This window comes from Melopsittacus undulatus, chromosome 16 (genome assembly GCF_012275295.1).
Source record: "Melopsittacus undulatus isolate bMelUnd1 chromosome 16, bMelUnd1.mat.Z, whole genome shotgun sequence".
Taxonomy (NCBI): domain Eukaryota; kingdom Metazoa; phylum Chordata; class Aves; order Psittaciformes; family Psittaculidae; genus Melopsittacus; species Melopsittacus undulatus.
The window spans coordinates 388,282-416,050 of NC_047542.1; the positions used below are offsets into that span (position 1 = coordinate 388,282).

At 45.6% G+C, this 27,769-nt stretch overlaps 1 protein-coding gene across 1 annotated transcript; it reads left to right on the plus strand.

Moving 5' to 3' along the window:
* Positions 1 to 3,412: 3,412 nt before the first annotated feature.
* IGFN1 (immunoglobulin like and fibronectin type III domain containing 1) lies at positions 3,413 to 27,769 on the plus strand. The gene is made up of 25 exons (XM_034069862.1): positions 3,413 to 3,431; positions 3,827 to 3,949; positions 6,095 to 6,234; positions 6,817 to 6,916; positions 7,409 to 7,456; positions 7,983 to 8,028; positions 8,516 to 8,690; positions 9,268 to 9,381; positions 10,362 to 10,533; positions 11,117 to 11,389; positions 12,360 to 13,010; positions 13,086 to 15,083; positions 15,138 to 16,484; positions 17,702 to 17,826; positions 18,570 to 18,711; positions 19,194 to 19,490; positions 19,942 to 20,241; positions 21,167 to 21,340; positions 22,141 to 22,269; positions 22,755 to 23,057; positions 23,448 to 23,536; positions 24,532 to 24,727; positions 25,243 to 25,542; positions 25,801 to 26,127; positions 27,410 to 27,769. Exons 1-25 carry the CDS (start codon positions 3,413 to 3,415, stop codon positions 27,421 to 27,423), a joined length of 7,602 nt encoding a protein of 2,533 aa, XP_033925753.1. The 3' UTR covers positions 27,424 to 27,769.

Consider the following 27,769-nt stretch of genomic DNA (forward strand, 5'->3'; position numbering starts at 1 on the left):
CCAAACAGAGAAAGCCCACCCAAACCTGAAAGAGCAATTTGAGGTGAGAGATGCTTCTTCTCAGTGAGTACCTGGGTCTCTGGTGTAAAGCATGGCAAGGATTCGAGCCTGAGCTCACAACACCTTGGTGTTTTGTTTAGAACATTCCTTGTGTCAGGACCATCCTGATCTTTAGGAATTACAGGAATTAAACTGCTTCAAATGCTGCTGATTGATTTGTTGTTATGATTCAAGTCTTCTACTGTGGTCTGTTCTAATGGCCTTGTACTCCTTGTTACTTATGGGATGTGGTACCTCCCATGGCTCTGTACCCATCGCCTCTACATGAACCACTCAGTGCCTGTCACTTCTCCACAAGTCTGGTTAATTTTGCTCACCGGCCTCTGCCAGCAATTATGTCACATCTTGCCTGTGTGTTCCACTGTCCTGAACCTCATAAATAACTACTTGTGACACCACGAGGACCTCCAAACCCTGTGACTCCAAAATGTTTTGCTTATTCACTGAGCTGATTTATGGCCCTATCACTAATGTCCAGTCCGGCTGCAAAAGGGAATGGGCTCTTGCTCTGCCTCAGCCAGCCAGAATGATAGATGGACAAGCTGAAGAGCAGACCTCCCATCCCTTCAGGCTACCTGGTTTATTTTGGTAGGTTAAAAATAGCCTCACTAGCCAAGGGCTTGCTCCTGCTCTGCATTCAAAGCCGTGGAAACACTGCTACTACCTCCAAAGGGGACATCTCTGCAGCTGAGAAGCAGACAGCCTGGGGTGAGGAATATCCTAGCCTTGATTATGAACAAGCCTAACGCATAACAAGGATGTGTTTTTCAGAGGAGTGGGATTGTTGAGCTGCTTCGAGTATTAGCCCTCTTGTGCTGGGGATGTTGGGCAACAGCATTTCCCCTAGGGAGGAATAGGTTGCCTTTTGGAAGCATTTGCCTCTGTTGAATAAATAGCAACCTCTGTGTTCATCTTAATCTGGACACCCATGTTTGAAGCGTCTGTGAATGAAGATGTGATTTACACTGTGGCAATTTTGGGAAGGCTTTTGCTGTGATTGACCTGAAGTCAAAGCAGAACTGTGGTTATTCATGAAACAAGGGAGCAGAAATGTTAACAGTAAGCAGGGCAGGGTCTGAATGGCTCTGCCAGCTGATATGTTATTTTCTGGGCCTCTTTTAACACAGAAGACACTAGAAAATGCAGTGTGGTTAGATGAATTCTGCAGAAGGAATGTTCTCTCGCATATTCCGGCACTGTTATTTTAACTGTGCAATCAATGTGTGGCATTACCATGCTGCTGTCTCACCCTCCAGAAGGTATGAATTCACAGGAGTTTAAGCACTCACAGCAGCTTATCTTTAATCCAAGTGGATTTCTGGGATATTTCAGGCCCTATAAACTCAGCAGTTTACACATAGTGCACATAGTGCATGTTGTACATTGAGAGAACGTGTACATCCTGCCTATCACCACCTATACAAACATCATCAGTATTTGTTTCCTTTTTTAAACCAGGTTTAGATGTAGCCCTCTCTCAATAGGTTAGCATTAAATGTACATCCACAGTCACTCTGGACTGAGAACAGCCATCTGAAATGCTGCATTTGGTACCATAAGCAATAGGTTTCTTGGTGGCTTTGGACCTGAGAATGTGGACCATGTTTGTGTTTCAGTGTAGAGGCTCATCAGTGTTGCCAAGTGTGGGGGGGGAAGAAGTCAGGAGTAGCAAAGAATAAATGTGAGTGTAACATCATAAGAGCTTAGGGGAATGCCTCTGGGAGCTAATGTCAAGCAATCATGTTTGTTGAAAGTTGTAAGCATTAGACACTTCAGCTCCAGGAGTGGTGACATGTTTAGGAAGATAAAAGGCTGCAAAAGGCAATAGGGGATTATAATGTTTACTATTAATACAGTTCAGTGCTTTGGAGGACAAATCACACCCATCAGAAGAGGGTGATGGAGAGTCTCTGAAAATCTCTGCTATTTGCTGTGCAATGCCCTGGCCGCTGCAGGGCAGGGTGCCCTGGAGTTATCTTTGTTTCATGGCTGGTTTGTGTCCTTTTCCCTCCCACAAGCTGTTCTTCCCCTTCATCGGCAATTTGTACACCACCTACCAGTGGTTTGCAGCAGTAACTGTGGGCATGTGCCAAAATATCAGCACACAAAAGCTGGAACACTCACATGGAAACCTCTTGTTTTGGTGGATAGCAACAAGTCACCCATGCCAGACCAGGAGGTGAGAGAAAGCCAGGACTTGGCTGTTGTTCACGCAGTCCCATGTGTCGTTTCCCATTCCTGTTTCATGTGCATGCCCACTGATGTCCACAGGCTCACAGAATGGTTTTCCAAGTTAGGAGATGTGGATAGTAGGTAGAGCCCTAATATAAGATTTGTGTTAAGGTCACAAAGTCAGTATCATCCAGATCATGCAGCTCTGAGCTAGATGTATGATAAAGAGGTGCTGGGGTCCTGCTCTGAGTTTTCCTTGGGTGCAGTGTGGCAATACCAGGCTGGATGGGTGTCTGATGTAAGGAACCGAATTACGGTCATAGGTGTGCTGACAAAGTCCATCTGCCTTTTCAGACTGTTCAAAGTTGCCTGCTCTTGTGTGCCTTTGTTGACTGAAGGAGTGCAGGAGGTAAATGGAGACGCAGCATTAATGCCACATGGGAATCTAATCTAATTGCTCTTTCAGACCTTCGGTAACTCTAGAGTTTCTGAGCATCTCTCATGTGACAAGGAATCTGCCTTCACAGTTTGCTTGCAGGATGGTGATGTGTTACATTACATGTTGTCCTGTTTATAAATACAGGGGGAGAGACACCTTTGGCAGAAGGTCACATGAGTGATCTGTAACAATACATAGTTAAGGCCAAGTTCACACTTTACCATTTCCTTCTAAAGTAAGTAGGAGCTTTTCGTGTGCTCTCAGGTCTGTTGCTAATTTAGACAAGCTAATTTAGATCAGGAGGTGCTGCTGCTTCATGCCCCGGTTTAGACATCCATCTCTGGCTTTCTTCTCAGCAACTGCTCTTGCCATCCATCAGAACTCACCACATGAGTGCCATGTGGTGTAATATTTGCCTGAAACACGAGAGGAGGTCTTTGGAGGAAAGCCAGGTGACATGGAGATGGAAGAGGTGACAGAGGGATGCTGTTACATGTGTACATTTCCCTTTTAGCCCTACTAGCCATTTTCATACCTGGTTTGTGTTGGTTCAGAACTGTGTCATGATGTATTCATTGGCAGGCCTTTCTCAACTTGGCTGCTAGGAAGTGGCAAGTGAGGAAAGGCAAACGGTGTCATAAAAGTGAGCATTGGGAACTGTCAATAATGAAATGATTTGTCTCTTTCACAGGAGAACCCATAGCCTGTTTGTGCTGACCGGGGGCAGCTAAGCAAAGCATCATGACAAGCCGTCAGGAAGGTGAGAGAACAAATGAGGCTGTGAAAGCTCCCTGGGGTACCCACAGGAATAAGCCCAACTGCTTTTCATGTTCAGCAATCTGACATCTGCCTCACCACCACAAGGAGAGACACCGGTAACCGGCCCATCAGGTTCTGCTGATCTCTGCAATGGTGTCTTTCTTATGCTAGATTTAGAAGTTTTCTATAATAACGGATGTAAATCCTGCTCTATCCAAGTCACGGCTGGACCTCTGATGCTCCAGCCCTCGGACACACTTCCAGCCTACAGTATGGCTGTATAATATAATCCGAGAGGAGCTGAGCAGGAGCAGTCCCAGAGAGACAATGCAGGCTGATTGTTTCTAAAGAGAAACATGTTATCTGAATGGAATATATTTTCCCTTGACTTTCTAGTAAAACCCCTCAAGAAATCTTCAGTCCCGGGAGTTCTCATCACCCAGTTTGTGGATGATGTTCCAGAGGGATGCAGTACACCTGACTTTGAGCGGAAACCTGTCTCCCTGACGTTGGAGGAAGGTGAGAGTCTTAAATAGCAGTCAAAGCCACAGTCCTGGAGACTTGACTCCACTTCTCACCTACATGAAACAACCGTTGCCATTAAATCCAGCTCCTTTCTGAACAGATGTGACTAGATCAAAAAAGTAGTTTTGTATGGCCCAAGTCTTTGTTGTATGGTTGACAACTGCATCAGTACTGACAGAGGTCTTCTGAGCTTTCATTAGCACCTGCAAGGTCAGAATCTGGCTCCTAATGAATGCAGCAATCCAGAAAATCCTACAGGAAGCTCTCTAAGTATTTTGCAGCAAAAGATGAAGCACATTGACAAAGTTGGGGTTTTCCTGTTGCCCTAGCTTGTACTGTTCAGCACTAAAATTAACTGCTTTTTAAAGGCAGATGTACTGCTTGCAGTGTACTGCTTGCAAATACAAGAAGCAATATGGATCTTGCATAGAGTACAGAGAAAGCAGCATCTTGGAGCCAAGACCTAAGGCAATGGGAAGCCTCCCAATGATATCTTCACTTGCAGAGTAATTGAGCAGTTTTGGGTCTGGTTGGGTTTTGGAGTGGAGTGGCCTGAGGAGCTCGTGTGGCTTCTCTTTCCTCACAAGACTGAACCCATTCTGGCAGCCTGGATTTCAGTGTTGCCACACTCATGTGTTGAGCTTCACGAGCCATGATGTTCTGAAGGAGCACAGTGGCCTCTAGTGGTCCATCCCTCCTGCTCCACCAGCTTCCCCTCGCTCAGCCATGAACCAAGGTGTCCTCACTCGGCCTCTCTAACGTTTCCAAGTGAGTTCATTTACAGTAGGTTCCTCATAGTTCATATATGAAATATTAGGGAATGAGTGTCTTTCATTATATCATCATTGCCCCATTGCAGCCTGGAGAGAACTTCATGTTGGTCATCTGAAGACCAAAACTATTGCAAAAGAAAGGTAGCGATTATTCCCACCCTGAGCTACATCCATGGATAACTCATCTCCATTTCTATTGCCCGGTGACAGACACTCCCACTTACCTACATGAGCCTCTTTGGTTTGTTGGTTTATAGCACTTCTCGTGTATTTGAAGCCTTCTGGAAGAAAAGATTTGTACTGGGCAGTGGTAAAGCTGTTGGAGATGTCTGTGGGCAGCTGCAGAATACTCAGGTTCTTAGGGGAGAGAAGATGGGGAGAGCTCACAGTTAAATCCCCTCCTCTTCTCCCTCCCTTGCCTCTTCAAACAGCAGAGCCTGGTGTGGTTGGAGTACAAAGTGGTGCCAGGCTAGCAGATGAGGAAGATGCTACAGAAAGATGACATGTAGGGAGTCTAGGGTGAAACATTGCACCCTGTGTGGGTGCTCCCAGTTGTGGTACAGTGTGGTCTGTTCAGAACACATTTTCTTCAGTGTGCAGAAGGGATGTTTTCCTTTTTCCACCTTCTATTAGATCCAAGCTTATCCAAATGAAGGAGAGAGTGGGACCCACAACTCTTACAAATGAACTTTACTGATGTCCAGAGGCAGGGGACTCCAACACAGTGAGTCCTTTGTTATTTAACATCCTGCCCAGCATGCTTCCAGCAAAGAGAAGGAATGGAGAAGGAATAGGAACTTGTAGGGGAATACGTGTGTGATAAGAATGGATCTGGGCATTTCATGGCTGTGGTGCTATAGCATCATTGAATTCAGAGCTGATCAGTGGATGTGTGCAGTCATGTCTGCAGGCTAAGACCACATGGTAAAGGCCTTTTATGATTGAATACAGACAAACCTGGACTTGAGCTAATAACTGCTGCTCTTTGGCCCTGCCCAAATATTGAGGGAGATGAAAATCAGACCAAGACATCAAAGAATTGCTCTTTGGGCTGCATAACTTCCTATCTGTGTGTCTGTGTGATAAACCCATGGAGACCATGTTGTGCCAGTGGTGAATTCTAGAGATGAGTTTTTAAGTCATCCTTTCGAAAGCCAGTAAGTTAGAGTGGAGATTATGGCAGATGGCTTTAATGCAACTTTAACTGGTAATTTAGACATCTTTTACAGAGGCAAACAAAAAGATAGAATTGCCTAAACCAGAGACGTCTCACTCTGGGGATCACGCTATTGATAACCTAAGGGGCCTGCCATGAAAATCTTCATGTTCAAGCCTGTCTTAACTGATTTCTTGCCTCTTTTCAAAGGTAAAAATGCCATCTTCAGAGCTGTGGTCAAAGGTGTCCCAGCCCCTGACGTGAAATGGACGCGTGCACAAGGTGGAATGGATGACCCTGCCAAATATGAAATATTCTTCAATAGCGTTACGAATGAATTCATTCTGCAGGTAAATATCAACTATTTCAGACAGGACTCATGGAAGCACGAGAGCAATGGAAAGGAAAAACCTGCAGTGGGCTGATAGAGATGTGATTGGAGACCTCATAGCAACCTTCCAGTATCTGAAGGGGGCCTATAAGGATGCTGGGGAGGGGCTCTTCATTAGGGACTGTAGTGACAGGACAAGGGGTGATGGGCTCAGACTTAAACAGGAGAACTTTAGATTGGCTCTAAGGAAGTTCTTTACTGTAAGGGTGGGGAGGCACTGGAATGGGTTGCCCAGGGAAGTAGTAAATTCTTCATCCCTGGCAGTGTTCAAGGCCAGGTTGGACAGAGCCTTGGGTGCCATGGTTTAGTGTGAGGTGTCCCTGCCCATGGCAGGGAGGTTGGAACTGGATGATCTCAAGGTCCTTTTCAGCGCTGTATCACCAGATCTGAGATACCACAAAGATAAGCAAACAAAGCTCTTTAGAGTAGTTCTGGGAAGAGAAGAAAGATCTGAGACATCACTGAGTAGCTGTTAGAAGCTGAGTGGGTGTGAACTGATCCATAGCACATCCCTGTGAGCTTTCACTGTGTTCTTTTTAAGATAAACAAACTCACTGTGAAAGACAGTGATTTGTATCGTTGCTTTGCTGTGAATGAATATGGGGAAGCTTCATGCTCTGCTGGCCTCAGGATCATACAAGGTAGGATTGACAGGTTCTGTCCTCCAAAGGCCTGTTGGGCTCAAGCAGTTTTCCTGTCCCAAGGCTTTGCTGTCCTCTGGGGGTCGGTGCCCAGAGCATTGTCCAAGTATCCTTGGTGTAAAGGTCTACTTTTTCCCTCACTGGGGACTGGAGCTCCTCTGTGACTCCCCCCAGTTTGGTTGCTCCATGATAGTATGAGCTATAAGGCAAGGGAGAAGAAAGTGGTATTATTGTCACCACACTGGACCATAATTAGGTACTCTGGATTTAGTGTCAAAGTGGCTCAGTCCTTTCTTTATAGCATTGAATGAAGCAGCCTTTTGAGAGGGACTCATCCCACTTCAGATGCCACCTGACCTTAGTTCCCTGCTTCCCTTTATAATCAGTGCAGTGAAATGGGCACTTTGTGGTTAAATATAACTGACCCATTCTTGTCACTGGTTTACTATGTTAGTCTGAATTATGGCTTGTTCTGATTTGGTTTGTTTTCAGTTGGCTTTAAGAGGAAAGCAAAATACGTCCCTGTTCATGCTGCTGATGGTAAGTGTGCTAGATTGCTCCTTTCTTTTGAGGTAGGGGGTCAAAGTTAATACTCTACCACATTATTACTGCCCCAGACTTGTAAAGTGAAAAGAGTTAATGGATCTCTAATGTTCTGTTGTCTCTGATTGCTATTTACCTTTGGGAAAAGTGATGATCTTAGACATGGCTTTGAGCTGTTCTATTTAGTGATTCAGGAATCATTAGTGCTAGAAAAGGATTTTGTGATGTCAAATACAATTGGATCCAGCATGTTAACACAGCTGGAAAATAGGTTTCTGAGTGTCCTCTCTAGAAAGAAAGGAATCATTAGGAAGTGATGGACTTTAATGGCATCAAAGGGCATGAGGATGGCAGAGAAAACCATCTCCAAGTTTCATGTCAAGTGGGAAAAAACCAACAGAGGTGAATAGCATCATTAGAACGGCCTGTGGCCAGGGGGTGTTTTGAATTATCATGTTTTGGGGGATATATTTTACACTGTTGGGTATTTGAATGTTTCTTGTTCCCCCTCCTGCTGTAATAGAGTTAAGGAAGACACTTGAGGACTCCAGGAAGCGGCTGAGGAAGCGGTAAGCCTCCCCAATGAAGGCCATTGTTACACTTCTTAAAGGGTTCTTGAGGACAGGGCACAGCTTCATAGATCTTGAAGGCAACAACACCTCTTGGTTCTGACCCCTTCATTCCCCAGGAGGGAACCCGCTAAGATTGCCTCATGGGAATGACCTTGGAGTGTGCCAGCTCCTGAGCTGTGATGAGAAATTACCTGGGAGAGGCCAAGTTAGCCTGGACCAAATGGTGCCGATGACTGCTGCTGATTGAACAGTGTACAACTGCCTCTATGGCCCAGGGCAAGGCTGTTCCCTGGCAGCAGTTAATGTGTAGTATAGGTGCAGCAAACCTGTTCTGTAAGAGTCCTATTCTTTCTTGCCTACATCTCCAGGGCCAAGTGAGCTACAAGACTGACAAAGAGCGATGAAAGAGGCTTCAGAATAGAAAACCAAGATCTTTTGTTGTCTGTCAAAATGTCTAGATATATTTTTTTCCCCTGTTTCTAAGGGCCCCAGCACCAAAACCCAAACCCTTGGATAAAGAAGCAGTCTGGCAATTGCTGCTGCATGCAGATAAGAGAGATTATGAGAGAATCTGTATCAAATATGGAATTGCTGACTTCCGTGGGATGCTGAAGAAGCTGCAGGAGATGAGGAAGGACGCAGAGAGTGAACAAGGAGAGGTAAAATAAACTGCAACCACAGAAAGCACTGATCTTATCAAACTAAAGGGTCCTATAGTTTCACAGGAGCTTCTTTAAATGGTTAAGCCTTCCTAAATTGCTTTGTAGATGCAACTATTGTATGACAGAGGATGCTTTCTGGCAATGTTTTAAAGGGGTCCTACTTCTCTACTCATGCAGATGAAAATGCTAACAGTTCTGAAGTTCAGTTCATAAGTTTTAGGAGTTATCCTGAATGTAAGGTAATGCTAAAATCTGTATTTAGTTGTCCCTGATGAGAATTTGGATGCCCAATTGGCAAATTACACACATGAGAGTCAAAACTGGCTTTCATGTAGAGGGACATGGAGAAACCTGGACAGTGCTTGCACAGTGTGTGAATGACCAGGAGAGAGCATGTAAAATATAACTTGCCCACAGGAGAAAACTGTGGAAACTTAGAGCTGCTTCTTCCATTCACTTGGAGGTAGCTCTTTTCCATGCAGATATAAAGTAGATTTCAGATTAGTTTGACATTTGAAGAACTTGTGTGGTGGGAGTCTTCTCATTTATGAGCTCCTTGTGTCTTTCTTTGCAGCTAATACACAGCATCAAAAACTTCAAACACATTGAAGTCACCAAGGATGGAAAAGCTATGTTCAGCCTGGAGATGGACCTGAAAAACACAAAAAGCAAAGTCTATCTGCTTAAGGTGAGGGAGCGACATCACTTGGCCAGTTCACAGCAGCCACTGAAGTCATCTTCACCATAAAATGCTTCATCTGGGCAATGGCTGAGAGGAAATAAGCTTCTTAAAGTTGTCAGTCCATTGTGGAACCCTTGGCTGGTCAGGGAGAAGTGTTGATGTGGTGGTCCAGATCTATCTTTGGTGGTGAATATCATTTGGGATTTGTAGCCCTTCAAGTACAGGGGAAGCAGTCAGTTACTGACATCCTTTTGACTTCAAGAGCTCCTCCAGTAAAAGGAAATTCAAACAGAGTCTTTCAGGCTGCAGAAATTCTGCAGTCTCATCTAAGAAAACCAGGCCCATTTTATGCTCCTTCTACAGTGTTATTCCACTAAAATTCACTTATGTCAAAGAAGATCTCAAGGAAGTAAAACATCCCATTGAGTTCTGTGGTTATTTCAGTGTAACACCCAGGTTGATCAGTGCTGTGGATGTTTCTCTGAAAGATATATTTTGGTCAGACTGTTGTTAGTGACTTTAATGCAGAGGAAATCGGAGTCTGTTGAAGAGGAGGTCAGACTAGCTCTATGAACTTCCGAATCAAATGCATGACAAAGTCTGTGCAGCCACAACGTGGAGAAGTAACCAAAGTGGTACAGAAAGGTGGTGAACTCACCTGCATATCCATCTGTGAGGATGCTAAAATCTAAGCAAAGAATGTACTTTGTCTTCAAAGTTATAGTAAGTGTATTGCTTAAGCTTCAAAACCCCATGTGAGCTAGTATTGTTTTGCCTAATTTGAGAGCCTGATGCTCTGTTCCATGCAGGCCTTACTGCCCATAGCATTGCCCTGGTGTTCCATAAGCAACGAGTCCACTGTGAGTAGCACTAGTGTAGAATTCTCTGTTCTTATTCATTTATATCAACAAGGAGATCCCAGCACAGGTTTAGCCTGGTGTGTTTGAAATACCTTGCCTCAAAGTGCATGCTCTTCTCTCTCCTAGGATGGTGAAAAGCTCAGGTATGAAACGAGTAATGAGTATGGGAAGCACTGCCTGAGGCAAATTGGGAAGAAGTACATATTCATTGTCAATGATGTGCAGCAGGAAGATGCAGGATTGTATCAAGTCCGAGTGGAGGATGTGCCTGTTTTCTCAACTGCACTGGACCCTGACTGTAAGGAACTGAGTTACATGTATGGGAGGTGAACCTGCAATGAGAAAGTAGTTCTCGCTGGAAGTTTTTTACTAGGAGTAGATGCAAAGCTCAGCACTAAAACCTGGTAACTACAGAACATGAGTTTTGGTGCACACATAAGGGCTCCTGAGATGACACAGGTGAAAAAGAGCAGGGAGGTGATTGTGTGATTTGGACATTGCGTTTGTAGTCCAAAGGACTAGGTTCAAGTACCAGTTTGGCTCTGACTTTTAGATGACAGTGAGGAACCTCCTTATCTTACCCCATGTGTAGTTCCCTTTTGTGAGCTCAGAATAATAACTCCTACCAACTCAATACAAGTATCATGTTGCTGAAATACATTAATGACTACAAATCCTCAGCACATCACAGTGATGTTGGGTATAAATGCTTCAGAAGATAACAAAGACAAAAATCTGCTGGAAATGGGCACAGGACCACATCTCAGTCTTTCCTTTTCCTGCTTAACCCAGTGCTCGCAAGCATGACACGCTCCCATCTGTCTGCCTGCCTTTAGCTGCAACAAGTTCTTGTTTCTGTAGCATTTGTTTTCCCATTGCAGCCATCCCTGTGGGATTTGAGCAGCCACTCGGCAATACGAGATGCCTTGAGAACGAAGATGTCATCTTCAAGTGTGTCCTACGCACCCCATGCCATGATGCTGTGTGGCTACACAAAAACAACGTCCTGGAGGCAAGTGAGAAGCACCAGATCTCTGTGAGTCCTGATGGGCTGACCCACCAGCTGACTATCAAAAACTCTGTGCCCTCTGACAATGGCATGTACACCATCGACACTGGACTTTCCACCTCAAATGCCTGGCTTATTGTAGAGTGTAAGTGCCACTGTGTTATTCCCATGGTGTTGGCTTGGGGTGTGTTAACAAAATAACATTCCACTCTCTGCCTGGTTGCTCATTGAGATGATTCTATGCTGAGAACTGAACTGTAGAGCATCTCCATTCCTAAGTTACACCTGGAAAAAGAAGGTCAGGATAGACTCTCTTTCCTTTTCAGATAAAGCACATTTTTCCTGTTTTATTAATCCTGACAAATCCCATTGGCTGTGTAGTAATATGTTCTCCATCAGTTATTGAAAAAAACCTCCATAACTCAACATATGCTTTGCTGAAGCTGTCACTGTGTGAACACAGCACAGCATGCAAGGGATAAAGCAGCCTTAGGTACCATCAATTCTATACTAACACTATTCAATACTAACTTGTCTTGTAGTAATTTCTTTCCATACTAGAGGTTAAGTGAGTTAGAAGCTCAAAGGAAGATGGGAAACACTCTGTGTATTTTGTTGCTTCTGAAAGGTGGTTGCTTTGGTTGCTTTTGAGATCCTGCTTTCTGAAAAGTCTTTCCTCAAGTGGGAACTGATGGCCCATCTGTGGGCTAGTGTATAACTCCTCCAGGGCTGAAGGGAGAAGGCAGAAGGAACTAATGGGTCCCAGCTACAATCTAAGCCCCTCTGGAGTAGACCTGTTGTGCTGGAAATGTGCCTTGGTTTAATCCTCTTTTTGTTTGCTTGGTTTTCTTTAACGAGCACCTTTCTACTCACAGCGATTGTGTCTCCAACTGAGAAGTGGCAAATTAGGCGTGAATGTGACACTGAAAAGAATCAGGACTTGAACTGAATTGAAATGCATTTATTATGTCCCAGAATGGAACTATAACAAATGCTGCCACATTCTCCTTGTATTGAAGCAGTGCATGACCTATTCATTGTCCTCTTTTTCTTACCCCCCTCTCTTTTCCTGTAAATACCATCTCCTCCAATCAAACCATGCATCATCAATACAGATGCCAAAGGAAAGGGGAGACCAGGTGAAGGAGAAGAAAACTCTGAGTGGCTGGAAGAATCATTGCCAAAGAGAGACTGGGCAAAGAAACTTCGACAGCAAGAACCTGTTGGTGATGGAGATCATCTCATGGACACTGGCGAGGAGAAACGTGGCTGGTACAGAAACGGTCAAGGAGGAAGTCAAGGCCACTCTGTTGATGCTGATGGAAGCCAAAGGTTTTTGGGAAAGGATGGGCTACGCAGAGCCAACAGAAATGAAAGTATGGGGGGTGGGCAGTTTTCTGAAGCAGATCTAGATGGAGACACCATGGCAAGTGATGGAAGTATCTTTGGGTTAAAAGGCTTTGGAGGCAAAAGAGGATTAAGGCCTTTGCAAGGCAAGGATTCTATGGCAGACAGAGCAGATACTGGTGATGAATCAGGAGCAGTAGGTGAATGGATTTCTGTGGATGGCAGAGGTGGTGTTATCCTACGTCATGTTGATGTTGACATGGCTGATGGAGAAGGTGTGGGCTTTCAGCATGACAGGGATGGTAAATTAGATGATACAAGTTACAGAGCTGGCTTTGGGGGTTTTGGGAGATCACGTGCTGCTGGTGGAAGTTCTGAGGTAGATGGACTTGATCTCGATTCAGCCGGAGTGGGAGATGGTAAGGATGGCTCCTTCAGGAATACTCCATGGGCTGGAGCTAGAAAGAATGCTGCAGGCACAGAGACTGCAGGAGGAATGAGGTCCCCCTATGGCAAGGATGGTCTGCCAACTGTTGATAGGGATGGAACAGGCATAAACACAGAAGGGCAAATAGGTATCCCGTATGGTGAGGATGGCCTGGCACCTCATGCTAGAAGTCGCTTAGGTCAGACAGGAAAGTCTGGTTTGCTATACGGTCCAGGTGGTCCTTCAGTTGGAGATGGGGCTATACCTGGTGCAGGTGGCAGTTCTGTAGGGGAAATTGAGGCTTTGTATGGTCCAGGTGGTTGGCCACTTAGACAAGGTGCTGGTGTAGCTGGTGCAGGGGGAGTTGGATCTCCATACGGAAAGGATGGTCTCCCAGTTGGAGCTGCTCTTGGTGGTGCTGGTGTAGCTGGTGCAGGGGGAGTTGGGTCTCCATATGGGAAGGATGGTGTCCCAGTTGGAGCTGCTCTTGGTGGTGCTGGTGTAGGTGGTGCAGGGGGAGTTGGATCTCCATATGGAAAGGATGGTGTCCCAGTTGGAGCTGGCTTTGGTGGTGCTGGTGTAGCTGGTGCAGGGGGAGTTGGGTCTCCATATGGGAAGGATGGTGTCCCAGTTGGAGCTGCTCTTGGTGGTGCTGGTGTAGCTGGTGCAGGAGGAGTTGGGTCTCCATATGGGAAGGATGGTGTCCCAGTTGGAGCTGGCTTTGGTGGTGCTGGTGTAGCTGGTGCAAGAGGAGTTGGGTCTCCATATGGAAAGGATGGTCTCCCAGTTGGAGCTGGCTTTGGTGGTGCTGGTGTAGCTGATGCAGGAGGAGTTGGGTCTCCATATGGGAAGGATGGTGTCCCAGTTGGAGCTGGCTTTGGTGGTGCTGGTGTAGCTGGTGCAAGAGGAGTTGGGTCTCCATATGGGAAGGATGGTGTCCCAGTTGGAGCTGGCTTTGGTGGTGCTGGTGTAGCTGGTGCAGGAGGAGTTGGGTCTCCATATGGGAAGGATGGTGTCCCAGTTGGAGCTGGATTTGGTGGTGCTGGTGTGACTGGTGCAGGGGGAGTTGGATCTCCATATGGGAAGGATGGTGTCCCAGTTGGAGCTGGCTTTGGTGGTGCTGGTGTAGCTGGTGCAGGGGGAGTTGGATCTCCATATGGAAAGGATGGTGTCCCAGTTGGAGCTGCTCTTGGTGGTGCTGGTGTAGCTGGTGCAGGGGGAGTTGGATCTCCATATGGAAAGGATGGTGTCCCAGTTGGAGCTGCTCTTGGTGGTGCTGGTGTAGGTGGTGCAGGGGGAGTTGGATCTCCATATGGGAAGGATGGTGTCCCAGTTGGAGCTGGCTTTGGTGGTGCTGGTGTAGCTGGTGCAGGGGGAGTTGGATCTCCATATGGAAAGGATGGTGTCCCAGTTGGAGCTGCTCTTGGTGGTGCTGGTGTAGCTGGTGTAGGGGGAGTTGGGTCTCCATATGGAAAGGATGGTTTCCCAGCTGGAGCTGGCATAGATGGTGCTGGTGTAGCTAGTGCAGGGGGAGTTGGATCTCCATATGGAAAGGATGGTGTCCCAGTTGGAGCTGGCTTTGGTGGTGCTGGTGTAGCTGGTGCAGGGGGAGTTGGATCTCCATATGGAAAGGATGGTCTCCCAGTTGGAGCTGCTCTTGGTGGTGCTGGTGTAGCTGGTGCAGGGGGAGTTGGGTCTCCATATGGGAAGGATGGTGTCCCAGTTGGAGCTGGCATAGGTGCTGCTGGTGTAGCTGGTGCAGGGGGAGTTGGGTCTCCATATGGGAAGGATGGTGTCCCAGTTGGAGCTGCTCTTGGTGCTGCTGGTGTAGCTGGTGCAGGGGGATTTGGGTCTCCATATGGGAAGGATGGTCTCCCAGTTGGAGTTGGCATAGGTGCTGCTGGTGTAGCTGGTGCAGGGGGAGTTGGATCTCCATGTGGGAAGGATGGTGTCCCAGTTGGAGCTGGATTTGGTGGTGCTGGTGTAGCTGGTGCAGGGGGAGTTGGATCTCCATATGGGAAGGATGGTGTCCCAGTTGGAGCTGGCATAGGTGCTGCTGGTGTAGGTGGTGCAGGGGGAGTTGGGTCTTCCTACGGAAAGGATGGTCTCCCAGTTGCAGCTGCTCTTGGTGGTGCTGGTGTAGCTGGTGCAGGGGGAGTTGGGTCTCCATATGGGAAGGATGGTGTCCCAGTTGGAGCTGCTCTTGGTGGTGCTGGTGTAGCTGGTGCAGGGGGAGTTGGGTCTCCATATGGGAAGGATGGTGTCCCAGTTGGAGCTGCTCTTGGTGGTGCTGGTGTATCTGGTGCAGGGGGAGTTGGATCTCCATATGGGAAGGATGGTCTCCCAGCTGGAGCTGGCATAGGTGATGCTGGTGTAGCTGGTGCAGGGGGAGTTGGATCTCCATATGGGAAGGATGGTGTCCCAGTTGGAGCTGGCATAGGTGCTGCTGGTGTAGCTGGTGCAGGGGGAGTTGGGTCTCCATATGGGAAGGATGGTGTCCCAGTTGGAGCTGGCATAGGTGCTGCTGGTGTAGCTGGTGCAGGGGGAGTTGGGTCTCCATATGGGAAGGATGGTGTCCCAGTTGGAACTGGCATAGGTGCTGCTGGTGTAGCTGGTGTAGGAGGAGCTGGGATTCCATATGGACAGGATGGTCTCCCAGTTGGAGGTAGCTTTGGTGGTGCTGGTGTAGCTGGTGTAGGAGGAGTAGGATCTCCATATGGAAAGGCTGGTATCCCACCTGGGGGTGTGGGTGGATCTGGTCATTTTCCTTTGGGAGGTGCAGGAATAATGGGATCTCACCATGGCAGTGATTCTGTGCCTAGCAAAGCTGCAGGATATGCAGGTGGAGCAGGAAATGTCTTTTCCTCCGAACGTGGTGGTATGGGTGGATCTGCTCTAAGGGATACTGGGTCTCCCTATGGCAAAGACAGTGTGTCAGCTGGAGCCAGGGCTGGTGTGGATGATACTGGCAGTTTGAGAGGTGATGGGAAGGGGTCACGTTCTGTAGGTGGTAAAGAAGCTGTGGTAGGTGCTGATGAACGAGGGGGTGAATATGGTCTTGATTCACGTCCTGGCAAGCCTTCTACTGGACGTGAGACTGGAAAAGGCACTGCCAGTGATTTCAGATCAGGGAGCAAAGCTTCTGATGACAGAGGTTCACTTTCAGGTCAAAGAGCTGCGAGGGGTGGGGACAGAGATCTAGGGCAGTTACGGTCCCTTCATGGCACAAAATCTACCTTCAGAGGGGCAGGGAGTAAATCCCTTAACAGATTTGTTGGTGGGATGAGTTCAGGTAGTTTTGGTCAAGGGTCGTTGGATTATGGTCAGATGTCGGCTCATTATGGTGGACTTCCTTCAATAAACCTGCGGAAAGAGGAACCCAGCCTTGATTTTAAAACAAACGATTTCTTGAAGAGTATAGAAAGTGTGGAAAAAAGACGACAATATTGCCTTGATGATCTGAGAGGTACGTGTCTGATCCATGACTTCTGTCCTCCTGGCCTTTGCATGTTCATCCTCACATCCCTAATCCTGGAGAGAAATGGGATCTTATGCTTTAGATAGCTGCAGCTATATATCACAGTTTGGTTATACTATGATCTGTTCCTAATTGTACCACTGATTTGCTGTTGGACCTTACACAGTTTGCTCAGCTTGCACTCCTTAAAAGTCTAAATTCTCTTTAAGTTATCTAAACCAGGTGTCATCTGTTCAATCAAATATGTGATTCAGATCCACGTGGAACAGGCTTGAGTTCACAGACATACTAATTCCCATAGAGCTTCAAGGAATATGGGCACATTTCTTTGATATTGTTCCAATTTAAAACTCACAGTATCACTTTATTTGTCATAAGATCTAGTGCAGATATCTTTTCTTCCAAGTTCTGGGAACAAATCTGTGCCTGTGTATAATGGATCAATAGACTCATTGGGCCTGATTTAAAGTGCTCTTTTCTCTAGTAACCTTAGAAGTAATAAGGTGTTGCACATAGTAAAAGGAGAGTGAAGTGTATGCAGCCATTTGACTAAGACCAATGGCTACACTGGCAAGATGATAATGTGAAAACACCTTCCACTAGACAGGTTTCTCAAGGCCCCATCCAACCTGGTCTTGAACACTTCCAGGGATGGGACATACATATAAATAAGGAAGGAAATCAATGGCATTTGAGTTAATAGGGAAGGAGGTGGGGTGTTTAGTAGAGAGGGGATGAGGGTGTTAATGGAGAACAGGGGAAGGGAAAGAGGGGGTGGAGACAGTGACACCTGGGGCTGTTTAGGGGGAAGTGGTTGGGCAGTCCTATATCTGCTCAGTGCAAAGAATATCCTGCAGTAGCCCAGTTTTCCCAATGGCTTCCGTAGAGGGAGACAGGAAAATTAGCAGTGATTTAAAATAGCGAATCTGTAGATAGATGATGCAATTTGTGATGAATCCATTCCCATGAGGTTGATGTTGGGGCTATATTGTATGCCAGCCAGTTGGCATGTCTCTTCAGTGCAATGCGTTCACTCCAACTGGCCCACAGGCTCGTGGTACAAGAGCTTGTCATGACTACAGTATATATAGCCCCAAAAGCTCTCTGTTCTCCTCATGTGTGCATGCATTTTCATCTATACATTTCTTTGTCAGTGTTAACGCAGAGTTAGCATCTTTTCAACATCTCCCTTTCTGAATGTTCAGCACCACGCTGTCATGTCAACAAACAGCTACTGAATGTCAGAGTCCTGAAAGGGGAACCAGCTGAGCTGTCTTGCACTGTCAGTAAAGAAGGAGTGATAGGAACCTGGTTTAAGGATGGATTAAAGGTAGGTGTCTTCTAAGTGCTGTATTCTTCGATGAGCTTTGCTCTCTGGCTCTACCTCTTAGGTGGTGTATCAAAGTGTCCTTCCCTCTGCCAGTCTTACCCTAGACTGAATACGGCCCTGGAAAGGTTCTGCAGAAGCCTGTTGATAATAGAATTCTTGATAGAAATCCAGCAAGACTTCTCCCTTTTACTGCTACAAACCATTTTCATTCTTGCTGACCATAGGAGGCTTTGTGTTTGCCATTCATTTCGTGTTTGGTTTTTTGTTTGCCATTCATTTTAATGGGTGGAGATGGTGTGGGGCACTTCCTTGCCATGCAATACATTTCTTTGGTGAATGAGAGAAATATGAAAAGAGCAAGGGGGAAATCTTCAAACGATACTTCAGAGGGTTGTAAAGTGAAGAGTGGTCTTTCAAATCAATGCTTAAGGTTAAGTGTAGGCATTATATTCTATGTTCCAACACACCACTGAAGAGTAATTCCTGCTGTGGGATCCAGTTGTACTCGAGCATGGACCCAAGTTTTTGTCATTAAGAATAGAAATAGAGAGCTTGAACATTGTACTGAAATGTCTTTTTATGGACTTTTAATCAAGCCTTTTGGGGGAATATGTTGATGATGCTTGTGCAATGTTACCAGATGAGTAACTTCAGATTATTACCGTAATTAAACGTGTCATTCCTAAGCCTTTTCAGTTACATCTCAATTTCTTGTGTTTTGCTTTCTGTGCTTCACCTTGTAGTTAACCAGCATGGAGGGAGTCTGTTTTAAACAGGAAGGTCTAGTCCACAAACTAATTATTGACAAGGTGGAAGATATTCATGCTGGGAAATACAGGTTTGAAAGTGGAGATATAAAAACTGAAGCTTCGATTTTTGTTGAAGGTGAGTCTACTCAAACTACCAATGCAGCATGCTGGCCTTGATGCGCTTTAAACAGAACACATCTTCTCAGAGACCTATTGCTGGTTATTGAGAACTTTATAATAAAGAATAACCATGTAAATGGGAGATGGTTTTCATACAGGTTAGTGCCTTTTGTCTTCACAGATTTAAGTAGGGAGCTTTCCTGAATAGCTTCTATTAGCTCAGAGATTTTTGGGTGCAGTAATGTTTTATCAGGAGAGATTCTTCATTCGTGTGTTCAGTCTATTTCCTATGAGTGATTTGCTCCCATGAAAAGGATGGTGGGATACCCAATGATAATTATCCCCTAGCAAAGCACACGAATGTATGTGAAGCACTGGGCATGCAACATGTGAGCTTGTAAGCATTATCTGCAGCATCAAGAGGGGAGCCCTTCCCTCCAAGGTAAGCCTTATTCTCTTTGAGTTGCAGATTGTAATGACCTTGTATCACCTGTTTAGATCCTCCACAGGTTGACAAAGTGCTCCTCAAAAACTTAACGAGTGTTCCTACTGTGGCCAAGGCAGGACAGAACGTAACCATCAAGATCCCTTTCGAGGGCCGGCTGCCAATCAGAGCAGCTTGGCTAAAGGACAAGATGGAGCTAGCAGATGACACAAGGATCCGTGTTGATAAAACAGACACCTTTACCAAGCTGTCCATCTCCAACAGCGAGAGAAAGGACGCTGGGGATTACAAAGTCAGGCTGAAGAACGACAGTGGGGTCCTGGAGATCAACTTAAAACTTGTGGTATTTGGTAAGAGTCCCCTAACATCCACTGTGGTTTTCATGCTGAAGCTGAGGCAGAAAACCCATTAACACTGGTAACAATCTTATTTAGAGTTACTGGGTATTCCAAGATGAATTTCCCATCAAACCAGAGTACAAAGATTGCTGATGTGTTTCTTAGTAAAACGTGACACAGATCTAGTTTGGTTTTGCATGGCCTCAGCAGTTGGATTTTGAATGTTGGGCAGCTGTGGGAGATGGGACTATGTGCAAGGGGCAAATCTAAAATAGATGATCAAGGCCAAATTCAGCCCTACCATAAATGTCTGAGCTCTTTTGGAAGACCAGAAATTGTGCTCTTCCTTTATAAGCAGGCTGAATTGGTGCAGTGCTTATGAAAGTAATGAGAGCATGGCCTGGTTTCCACGCGGCTGCTGAGCAGGAGGCAGCTCATTGACTCTCTGTGTTCATCTTTTCAGACAAGCCCCAACCACCTATAGGACCCATCAAAATCGTGGAGAGCTCTGCAAACGACATCACCATTCAGTGGAAGCCCCCAAAGGATGACGGGGGCAAACCAGTGCAAAGCTACATCATTGAGAGACAGCAGGTGGGCAAGGACGAGTGGGTGACTTTGGGAGAAACCCCCAAGAGCTGTACTACCTTCACTACCAACAAAGTGGAACAAGACATGAGCTACTACTTCAGGGTGAGAGCTGTGAATGCTGAGGGCACCAGTGATGCGCTGGAATCAGAGGAAGTGAAGGCTGTCAGTAAGGGTAAGGAAGATCTTTCCATAACGGTGTTCAACAACCATCTGGGAAACTCATTGTCAAAGATGACATCAAGGGAATCTCGCTGCATTTCAGATGTTGGCTACAGACCTAAACTTGAATTGCAGCTCTGAAGTCTTCATCCAAATTGGTGGAGATTGCACATCAAGACTAGAAGTTTTCTGTAGGCTTTGGTGATGCTAAGTGGGGTGGCATTAGGTTCTCAGTTCTGCTCCATTCTGAACTGGGAATTGAGTTTCACAGGAGAAATGCAACATTGCATGAAGATCCAAGAATGTTTTTCCCAGGGTGGCTACAAAGGGAACATAAGAGGCCTTTTCTTAACTCCATAGGCCAAGGAATGTCTCCCTTTTGTGCAGCAGTTTTCAGCATGATGACTTCATTCCCCTGATTTCCAAACATCTAATTCTATTCTTTGTCCTTCCATGAGTTTAAATATTAGAACAGTTTTGCCATGAGCATGAAGGTAGTACGAGAGAAAGCAATGGTCTGTTTCCGATTCTCATCTTTCTATATTCTTCTCATGATCACGAGAAGACCTGCATTTTGAATACGTTAGCAGAGGGCTAAGAAAAGCTATTCTGTTTCTGGTTTTTACCATTAAAAGCAGGAATGATACTGTCTTTATCTTACCATATAAGAATGATATTCCTCACTCTGTAGGCTGACAGTGGAATTGTCACTTGTGATGGCAGCATGTTGTTAATGAAAACAAAACTGAGGAACGCAGGTCCATGCTGAATTCTCTTTGTGTGGGGTATAGGATCCACAGCCTCAGATCTCAGTCAGGCTTTCAAAACACACCCGCATGAATACCTTGGGGAAACCGGAATGAGAAATGCCAGAGAGCACTTTGTCATCTTGCAATGAAAATATACCTGCTAATAATGAAACACTGACCTCTTTCTAGCTACACCTGGTGCCCCAGATCCCCCTGAGATTGTCAGTGCCAGCAGAGACACCATCACAATATCCTGGAAAGCACCTCAGAAAAGTGGCAGCTCCCGAATTGTGGGGTACCTCGTTCAGAAGCGCAAGAAGGGTACCATGACCTGGCTGCCAGTCAACAACGTGCCTATAGCAGGTGGGTTGCTTGAATCCTAGAGCAGACTGGATGGACCTGCAGAAGGCAAAAAGGCCAGCTGGGTTCTGGAGCTGCTGAGGATCTTACACCTTCTCACATCAGTGTTTTCCCTCTAATTCTCGAGCTGCTGCCTGTTCCCATCACAGCCATGTTACTCCTGTATGAAGTTTTACCACCTTCTCTTTCATAATATATGTTTTTCCACAACTACATTCTTCTCACAACTAAGGTTTTGCAGCTGTACCACAGCAAAGCCAGCTTTGGGGTTTATATGCAGCTGAATGCCTGGGATTAGGAGGATTATGATCTCCAGCATGCAGCTGGAGAGGAATGCAGACAAGCTCACTGCTGCATCCTCTATAAGTAAACTGATGTCTTCTGTTGCTGGAGCTAAAGTCTTCATTCCATGTGCAGAACTACTGTCCTTAGTCCTTGCACTAGGAACTTGGCACACAGGAATTTAGAAATGCAAGGACTATGTAAATACAACATATAAATGCAAGGAATATATAAATGCAAGTGGTGTTTTGGCTGTAGCTAGCATTGTCTATCAGGTGAAAGCTAGGACTTCTTATCTGGTATAGAAGAGTTTAGGATTATCCCATGAGGAAAAGCAGTATATATCCTTTCTTAAACTTAATAGTTCTCAAGCGCTGTTTGATTTGAAAGGGAATACAATGAACACATTCCAGGAGTACACATGCACTTGGATAGGGAAGGGCAGGGGAATCAGTGACAGCATTTCTCTGTGACTCCTGATGGCATACATCTGAACCAACATGCTCCTTTTCATTCTGCAGACAAGAAGCTGGAGATGACCAATCTCAAGAAAGGTCTGCAGTATGAGTTTCGTGTGGCAGCTGTCAATGCTGCAGGCACAGGAGATGCCAGTGAACCGTCAAAGCCTGTCTTTGCACGGGATTCCACAAGTAAGTGCACTGCCCCTCATCCTTCTGGCTTGGAATTGGGACATCTGAATGTAAACTGGTGATGTTAGTGGAAAGGGGATGGCTTCAAGTGCTTGGTAAAAGTATGTGAAGATCAAATAATTAGGAACGTTTCATGGCAATGGATAGAATCCATTATGAGCATGAGGAAGGAATGGCAGGATTTCCTGTGTGATATCTTAGTCAAGATGTGGAAGACTCCATGTATGGGGGAGATGTACAGTGTGGAGAAGTATTCAGGATGGGCTGCAGACTGTTTCAGGGTTGATATCCAGTGCACTTTAAGTATGTAACCTGCTTTAAGTGTCCCTGCCTTGGCAGGGGGAGCTGGACTAGATGATCTCCAGAGGTCCCTTCCAACCCTAAAGATTCTGTGATTCTGTAATGTTGGGGAATCTCAGAAAGTGACTGAAAAAAAGGGGATGAAATTTCTAGAAAAATAACTTAAATAAAATTTCTCTTTTCAGAATCTCTAGGTCAAGTGCAGGACCTGAAAGTGAGCAGCAGTGACAGCTCTAGTATCACCTTGACATGGAAAAGACCTGAAACAAGTGATGGGAGTGATGTGAAGGGCTATGAAGTGGAAGTGCGGTCTTCTAACAACCTCAACTGGACCAAATGCAATGTTCTTCCCATAGAGACAACCACTTACACAGTCAAAGGCCTCCAAGCCAAGGAGATATACTTCCTGCGTGTGAGAGCCCTCAGTGACAGTGGCCCAGGAGAAGCCGCAGAGCTTGAAGCTCTCCTTGGACCTGCTCCCCCCGTAGGTAGGTCAAAGTGGTGCTTTCAGAATGAGCAAGGTCGTTCTATAGGCAACAGCATGCAGGCATGGTCCATAGGTGACTGACAAGCTTATTTTAAGTCCCAGACTGTAGCAGAAGGAGAAGTACTGCGTTACTCCTCTACAGTATGGTCTTATTTGGTCACATCATCAAGAAATTGAGGATGTAACTGATAATAAATGTGCAATACACAGTGTTCAGCTCCTGTTAAAGACTCATTATGACAAAAAGCCCTCTAAAACTGCCTTTTCTCCTCTTTTCTTTCCAACTAGCTGTTGGGGAAGGCATTAGGAGTATATCAAACACAGGTGTGTGACTGTCAGCTGGAGACTGCAGTAATGTACAGCTTTTCATTGTGATCACTGTCTTTTCCAGTTCCTCCAAGGTTACTAATAGATGACACAGTGAAAAGCCTTCTGGTTATAAAAGCAGGAAATATCATCCGAGTGAATATTCCCTTTGAAGTAAGTATTCAAACATGTTAGTAAGAATTCCCCACCTGTGTTTTATTTTGTAGTCAATAGCAGACAGGAAAACTGAGCTTTCTTGGCGTGGAATTTTATTTACTAGACACTGGGTAGATTCCTTAAGCTGCATGTGCTGTGTATGCTCTCTGCATGTGGAAAACATGAGCGAGAATTCAGCTGTCACTCTTAGCATCAGTGCCATAAAAGATTAGGGTCACTCTTTAACCATTGCAGATGGCACAATGGTGGCCGTACAACCATCTCAATATTAGCATCATCTGGTACTCATCTGTCATACTTAGTTTAAAAATCAGTTCTTTCCCTCTGGCTCCCTCAGAGACCTTGGGGTAGCGTTTTTAGCCACATCTTCTTAACTGTGTTTGTAATACTAAGCAGCAGGACTTCAGCTGTATGATTTGAGGAATGGATGCACTGAAATCCTGTCTGCTTAGACACAAGCTTGGAGTAACATAGATAAAGTCTGGGATATCCAGAAGAGGGGAGACCAAAGATGGCAAAAAGGAAGCAAAGACTTTGGGAATGTTTCTTCTATCCAAAGCCAGCAGTAGAAAATGTTAACTACTGATGTCAGCTGTTTGTCCTGATGTTGCACACCTTGTTTGACATGGTTAACCTGGGCAACTTATTCCAATAACAGTCTTAAAAGACACAGAGAAAGAGAAAGCTGCCAAGAAACTTTAGAGCAGCCCTTCCTTTAGATCTGTTAGGTCCATCTTGCATCCATATTTCTAAATACTACCTTAGTGTGCCATGTAGGTACACATTCTTGAAGGTATACTTTGAGCAACCTGCTCTAGTGAAAGGTGTCCCTGCCCGTGACAAGGGTTTTGGGACTAGATGAGTTTTAAGGCCCCTTCCAACCCAAACCAGTCTGGGATTCTATGATATGGGACACGATAATGAAACTAAAGAATTAAAGCTGCAATCAGGAGGCAAAACAAATGGGCCATAACTTGTGTTTTTCTTTACAGGGGTCTCCAGCCCCAGTGGTGACCTGGTTAAAGGATGGGCGTCCTCTTCCAAGCCAGGCTAAAATAAAAACCCAAGATGATACCACGCAGCTGCTGATCGGAGCAGCTGAATTCACTGACAGTGGCACCTACACTGTTGAGCTCCAGAATGGGTTAGGGAAAAGAGAAACATTCAGCTTCCAAGTTCAAGTTACAGGTGACTCCCTCACTACCAGATATCCATGCAGATTTACTCCAGATAGGCCACAGAGTTGATTGTGGTGAGCACTGGTGCAATTAAGTGCAGTTTTCCATGGGATTGGGTGATGTCTGTAGGACAGAGCAATCTTAAATAAGGGAGTGCAAAACACAGGAGAGCAGATCATACCCTTTGTAACAGTCTAAGGTTTAGGCAGCAGCAGGCTGTAAGCCATTTAGTTGTAGCTACTACATCTCTGTATTCTGTCTCCCCAGGAGGTGAAAACATTCAGCTATATCACCCTCATCTCCTCCCTATAAGAAGGGAAGAGCTGAGCAATGCAGATGTAATGTGGCAGAAGTGCAGTTAGTAGCTAATGAGTTGGCGTGAATGATGAAGGAATCAAATCTTGTCCCTTCTAATGACCAGACTGTTTACTCAGCCCCCAGATCTAGAATAAACTCCAAGTTTTTAGGGTTTTATATGGTGCCACTTTCCCTACATCTTTGATACTATCTGCTTTTATCTGACAGATATCCCACTATCACCTGGACCTATTCAACTGCAAGAGAATGTGCAAAACACAGTGACAGTAACCTGGGAGCCATCAGCATCCGAGAAATGGGAGCGTGATCTCTACTACACAGTCCTGAAACGTGAATCACAGAAGGGCATATGGCGTGTGGTGGGCGACCTGATCTACACCAACAAGTTCACATTCACCCGCCTGATCCCAGGCCGGGACTACTACTTCAGAGTTGTGGCAAAAAATAACTTGGGAACCAGTGGTCCATCTGAAACTGTGCAGCCTTGGAGGATCCGGAAACCAAAGGGTAAATCAGCTTTTACAGGTGTTCGTTTGTGCTGTCCTGCTTTGTTTCTTGTATTGTTTCTAACACACCATCCTGAAATGGGGGTGGTGGCCTGGGGATGTTTGGTTGCCTAGAGAATGCACAGAGACACCCTAAAAACCTTCCAGTGTGGGAGGGAAGGAAGTGTCATGACTGAAAGTCAGTCCTTTAACCTCTGCCTTGTCTTGCTGTGGAGCAGTATCTGGGCCGTGGTTTTATGGTGCTTGTTGTTGTTTGCAGCTGAGTTTTACATCAAACCCCAGAAGTACAAGGGAGTGAATCAAAACCAGCCCCCAAGGTTCCTTGTCCCATTGAAGCCTCACGTGGTGACCACCGGCAGCGAGTGCCACATGAGCTGTGCAGTTGGAGGCCATCCAGCTCCCAAGATCAGGTGGTACAAGGACAGTAGAGACCTCTCCAATGATCCCACCTATTTTTGCACGAACGACTTTGGAGTCTGCTCCCTGGTTGTCCTGGGTGTCACGAAACAGGATGAAGGAGAATATATGGTAGAAGCCACCAACGAATTGGGCCGTGCGTTCAGCAGAGCCTTCCTCACTATTAAAGGTAACAACAATCTTTAATGCTCCTCTTCCTACATGTCAAGATACATCGCTGCTGTTAAGATGCCTTAAAATTGTAGCCATGCAGCTTTATTTACTGGCAAGAGCGATCTCTCATAAGGCAGTGGATATTTGGACTGCTTCATTGGATATTTAGTTATCTTGCTAGTCATCAACTATGAAATTCAATAGAAAGGAAAAGGCAGGCATGAGAAAAGCACTTGATTCCTACATGATGCAGGAGTTTTGGTTGACCATGAGCAAATCTTTTAGAAGGAAATATTCCACCTTCATTTGTTAAGATAATGTCTGAGGTTTCTATAGTGCAGGAGCTGCAGAGCAGAAGGTCCTACAAGATACGCAAGGTTGGGTTGAGGCAGTGAGGAAAGAGCTGGTGATATGTGGCCAAAGGGAATGAGAAAGGAAGAAAGAGAGGGACAAGGTGTAAGTTAAATAGGGTCATTGGGGATTCTGATGAGAATAGAGAATCAGTGTGGTTGACTGAGGATGGGACTGATCATAGAATCATAGAACAGATTGAGTTGGAAAGGATCTTCAGATCATCCAGATCCAACCCCCTGCCATGGGCAGGGACACCTCACACTAAACCATATCACCCAAGGCTCTGTCCAACCTGGCCTTGAACACTGCCAGGGATGGAGCATTCACAACCTCCCTGGGCAACCCATTCCAGTGCCTCAGCACCCTCACAGTAAAGAATTTCTTCCTTATATCCAATCTAAACTTCCCCTGTTTAAGTTTTAGTCCATTACCCCTTGTCCTATTACTACAGTCCCTAATGAAGAGTCCCTCCCCAGCATCCCTATAGCCCCCCTTCAGACACTGGAAGCTGCTCTGAGGTCTCCACGCAGCCTTCTCTTCTCCAGGCTGAACAGCCCCAATGTTCTCAGTCTGTCTCCATACAGGAGGTGCTCCAGTCCCTGAGCATCCTCATGCTCTCCTCAGGACTTGTTCCAACAGTTCCATGTCCTTTTTATGTTGAGGACACCAGAACTGCACACAGTGCTCCAAGTGAGGATGGTGTTCTTGTAGCTGTTCTTGTTGTTGATAGTGGATTATACTTACAGATAAATACTCCTGGCAATTTTACTGAGTTCATTCTGAAATATCCTTTACTTTGAGCCAAATATTTTCCTTTTTAATGCAATTCAGAATAACTTGGTGGGATTGTATGAGTGGAGAAATGGGTCAGTTCCATCCCTGTAATCCTTTTGCAGGCATCTCCCTTATTACAATATTGAGCTACTTCTTTCTCTTCTTTTCAGACTCCACCCTGTAGCATGACCTTCCCGAGACCATCCCTGCACTGCTGTGTAAATATGAAGGGTTTTATTGAGACCTGGTCTACACAAAGGCTATGTCTTTATTTGCAGATGTGTATTATAGTCCGAGTGCTTTCATTTTCAGATCCAGTAGTTGCATTTGGAACATGATGCTTCACCGTAGCCAAAATGGGGGGGGGAAAGAGCATTAAAAGAATCATATCTCTTTGTAATGATCATGGCTTTCCACTTGACCTTTAAAGCACAATTAGAAGCTTCAGGAGCACAGAAGATGAGAGGAAAAATAATTGGCCAAAATGAAACTTTCCATGGAGAACACAGGCGGGAGAGATCATTCTGCCA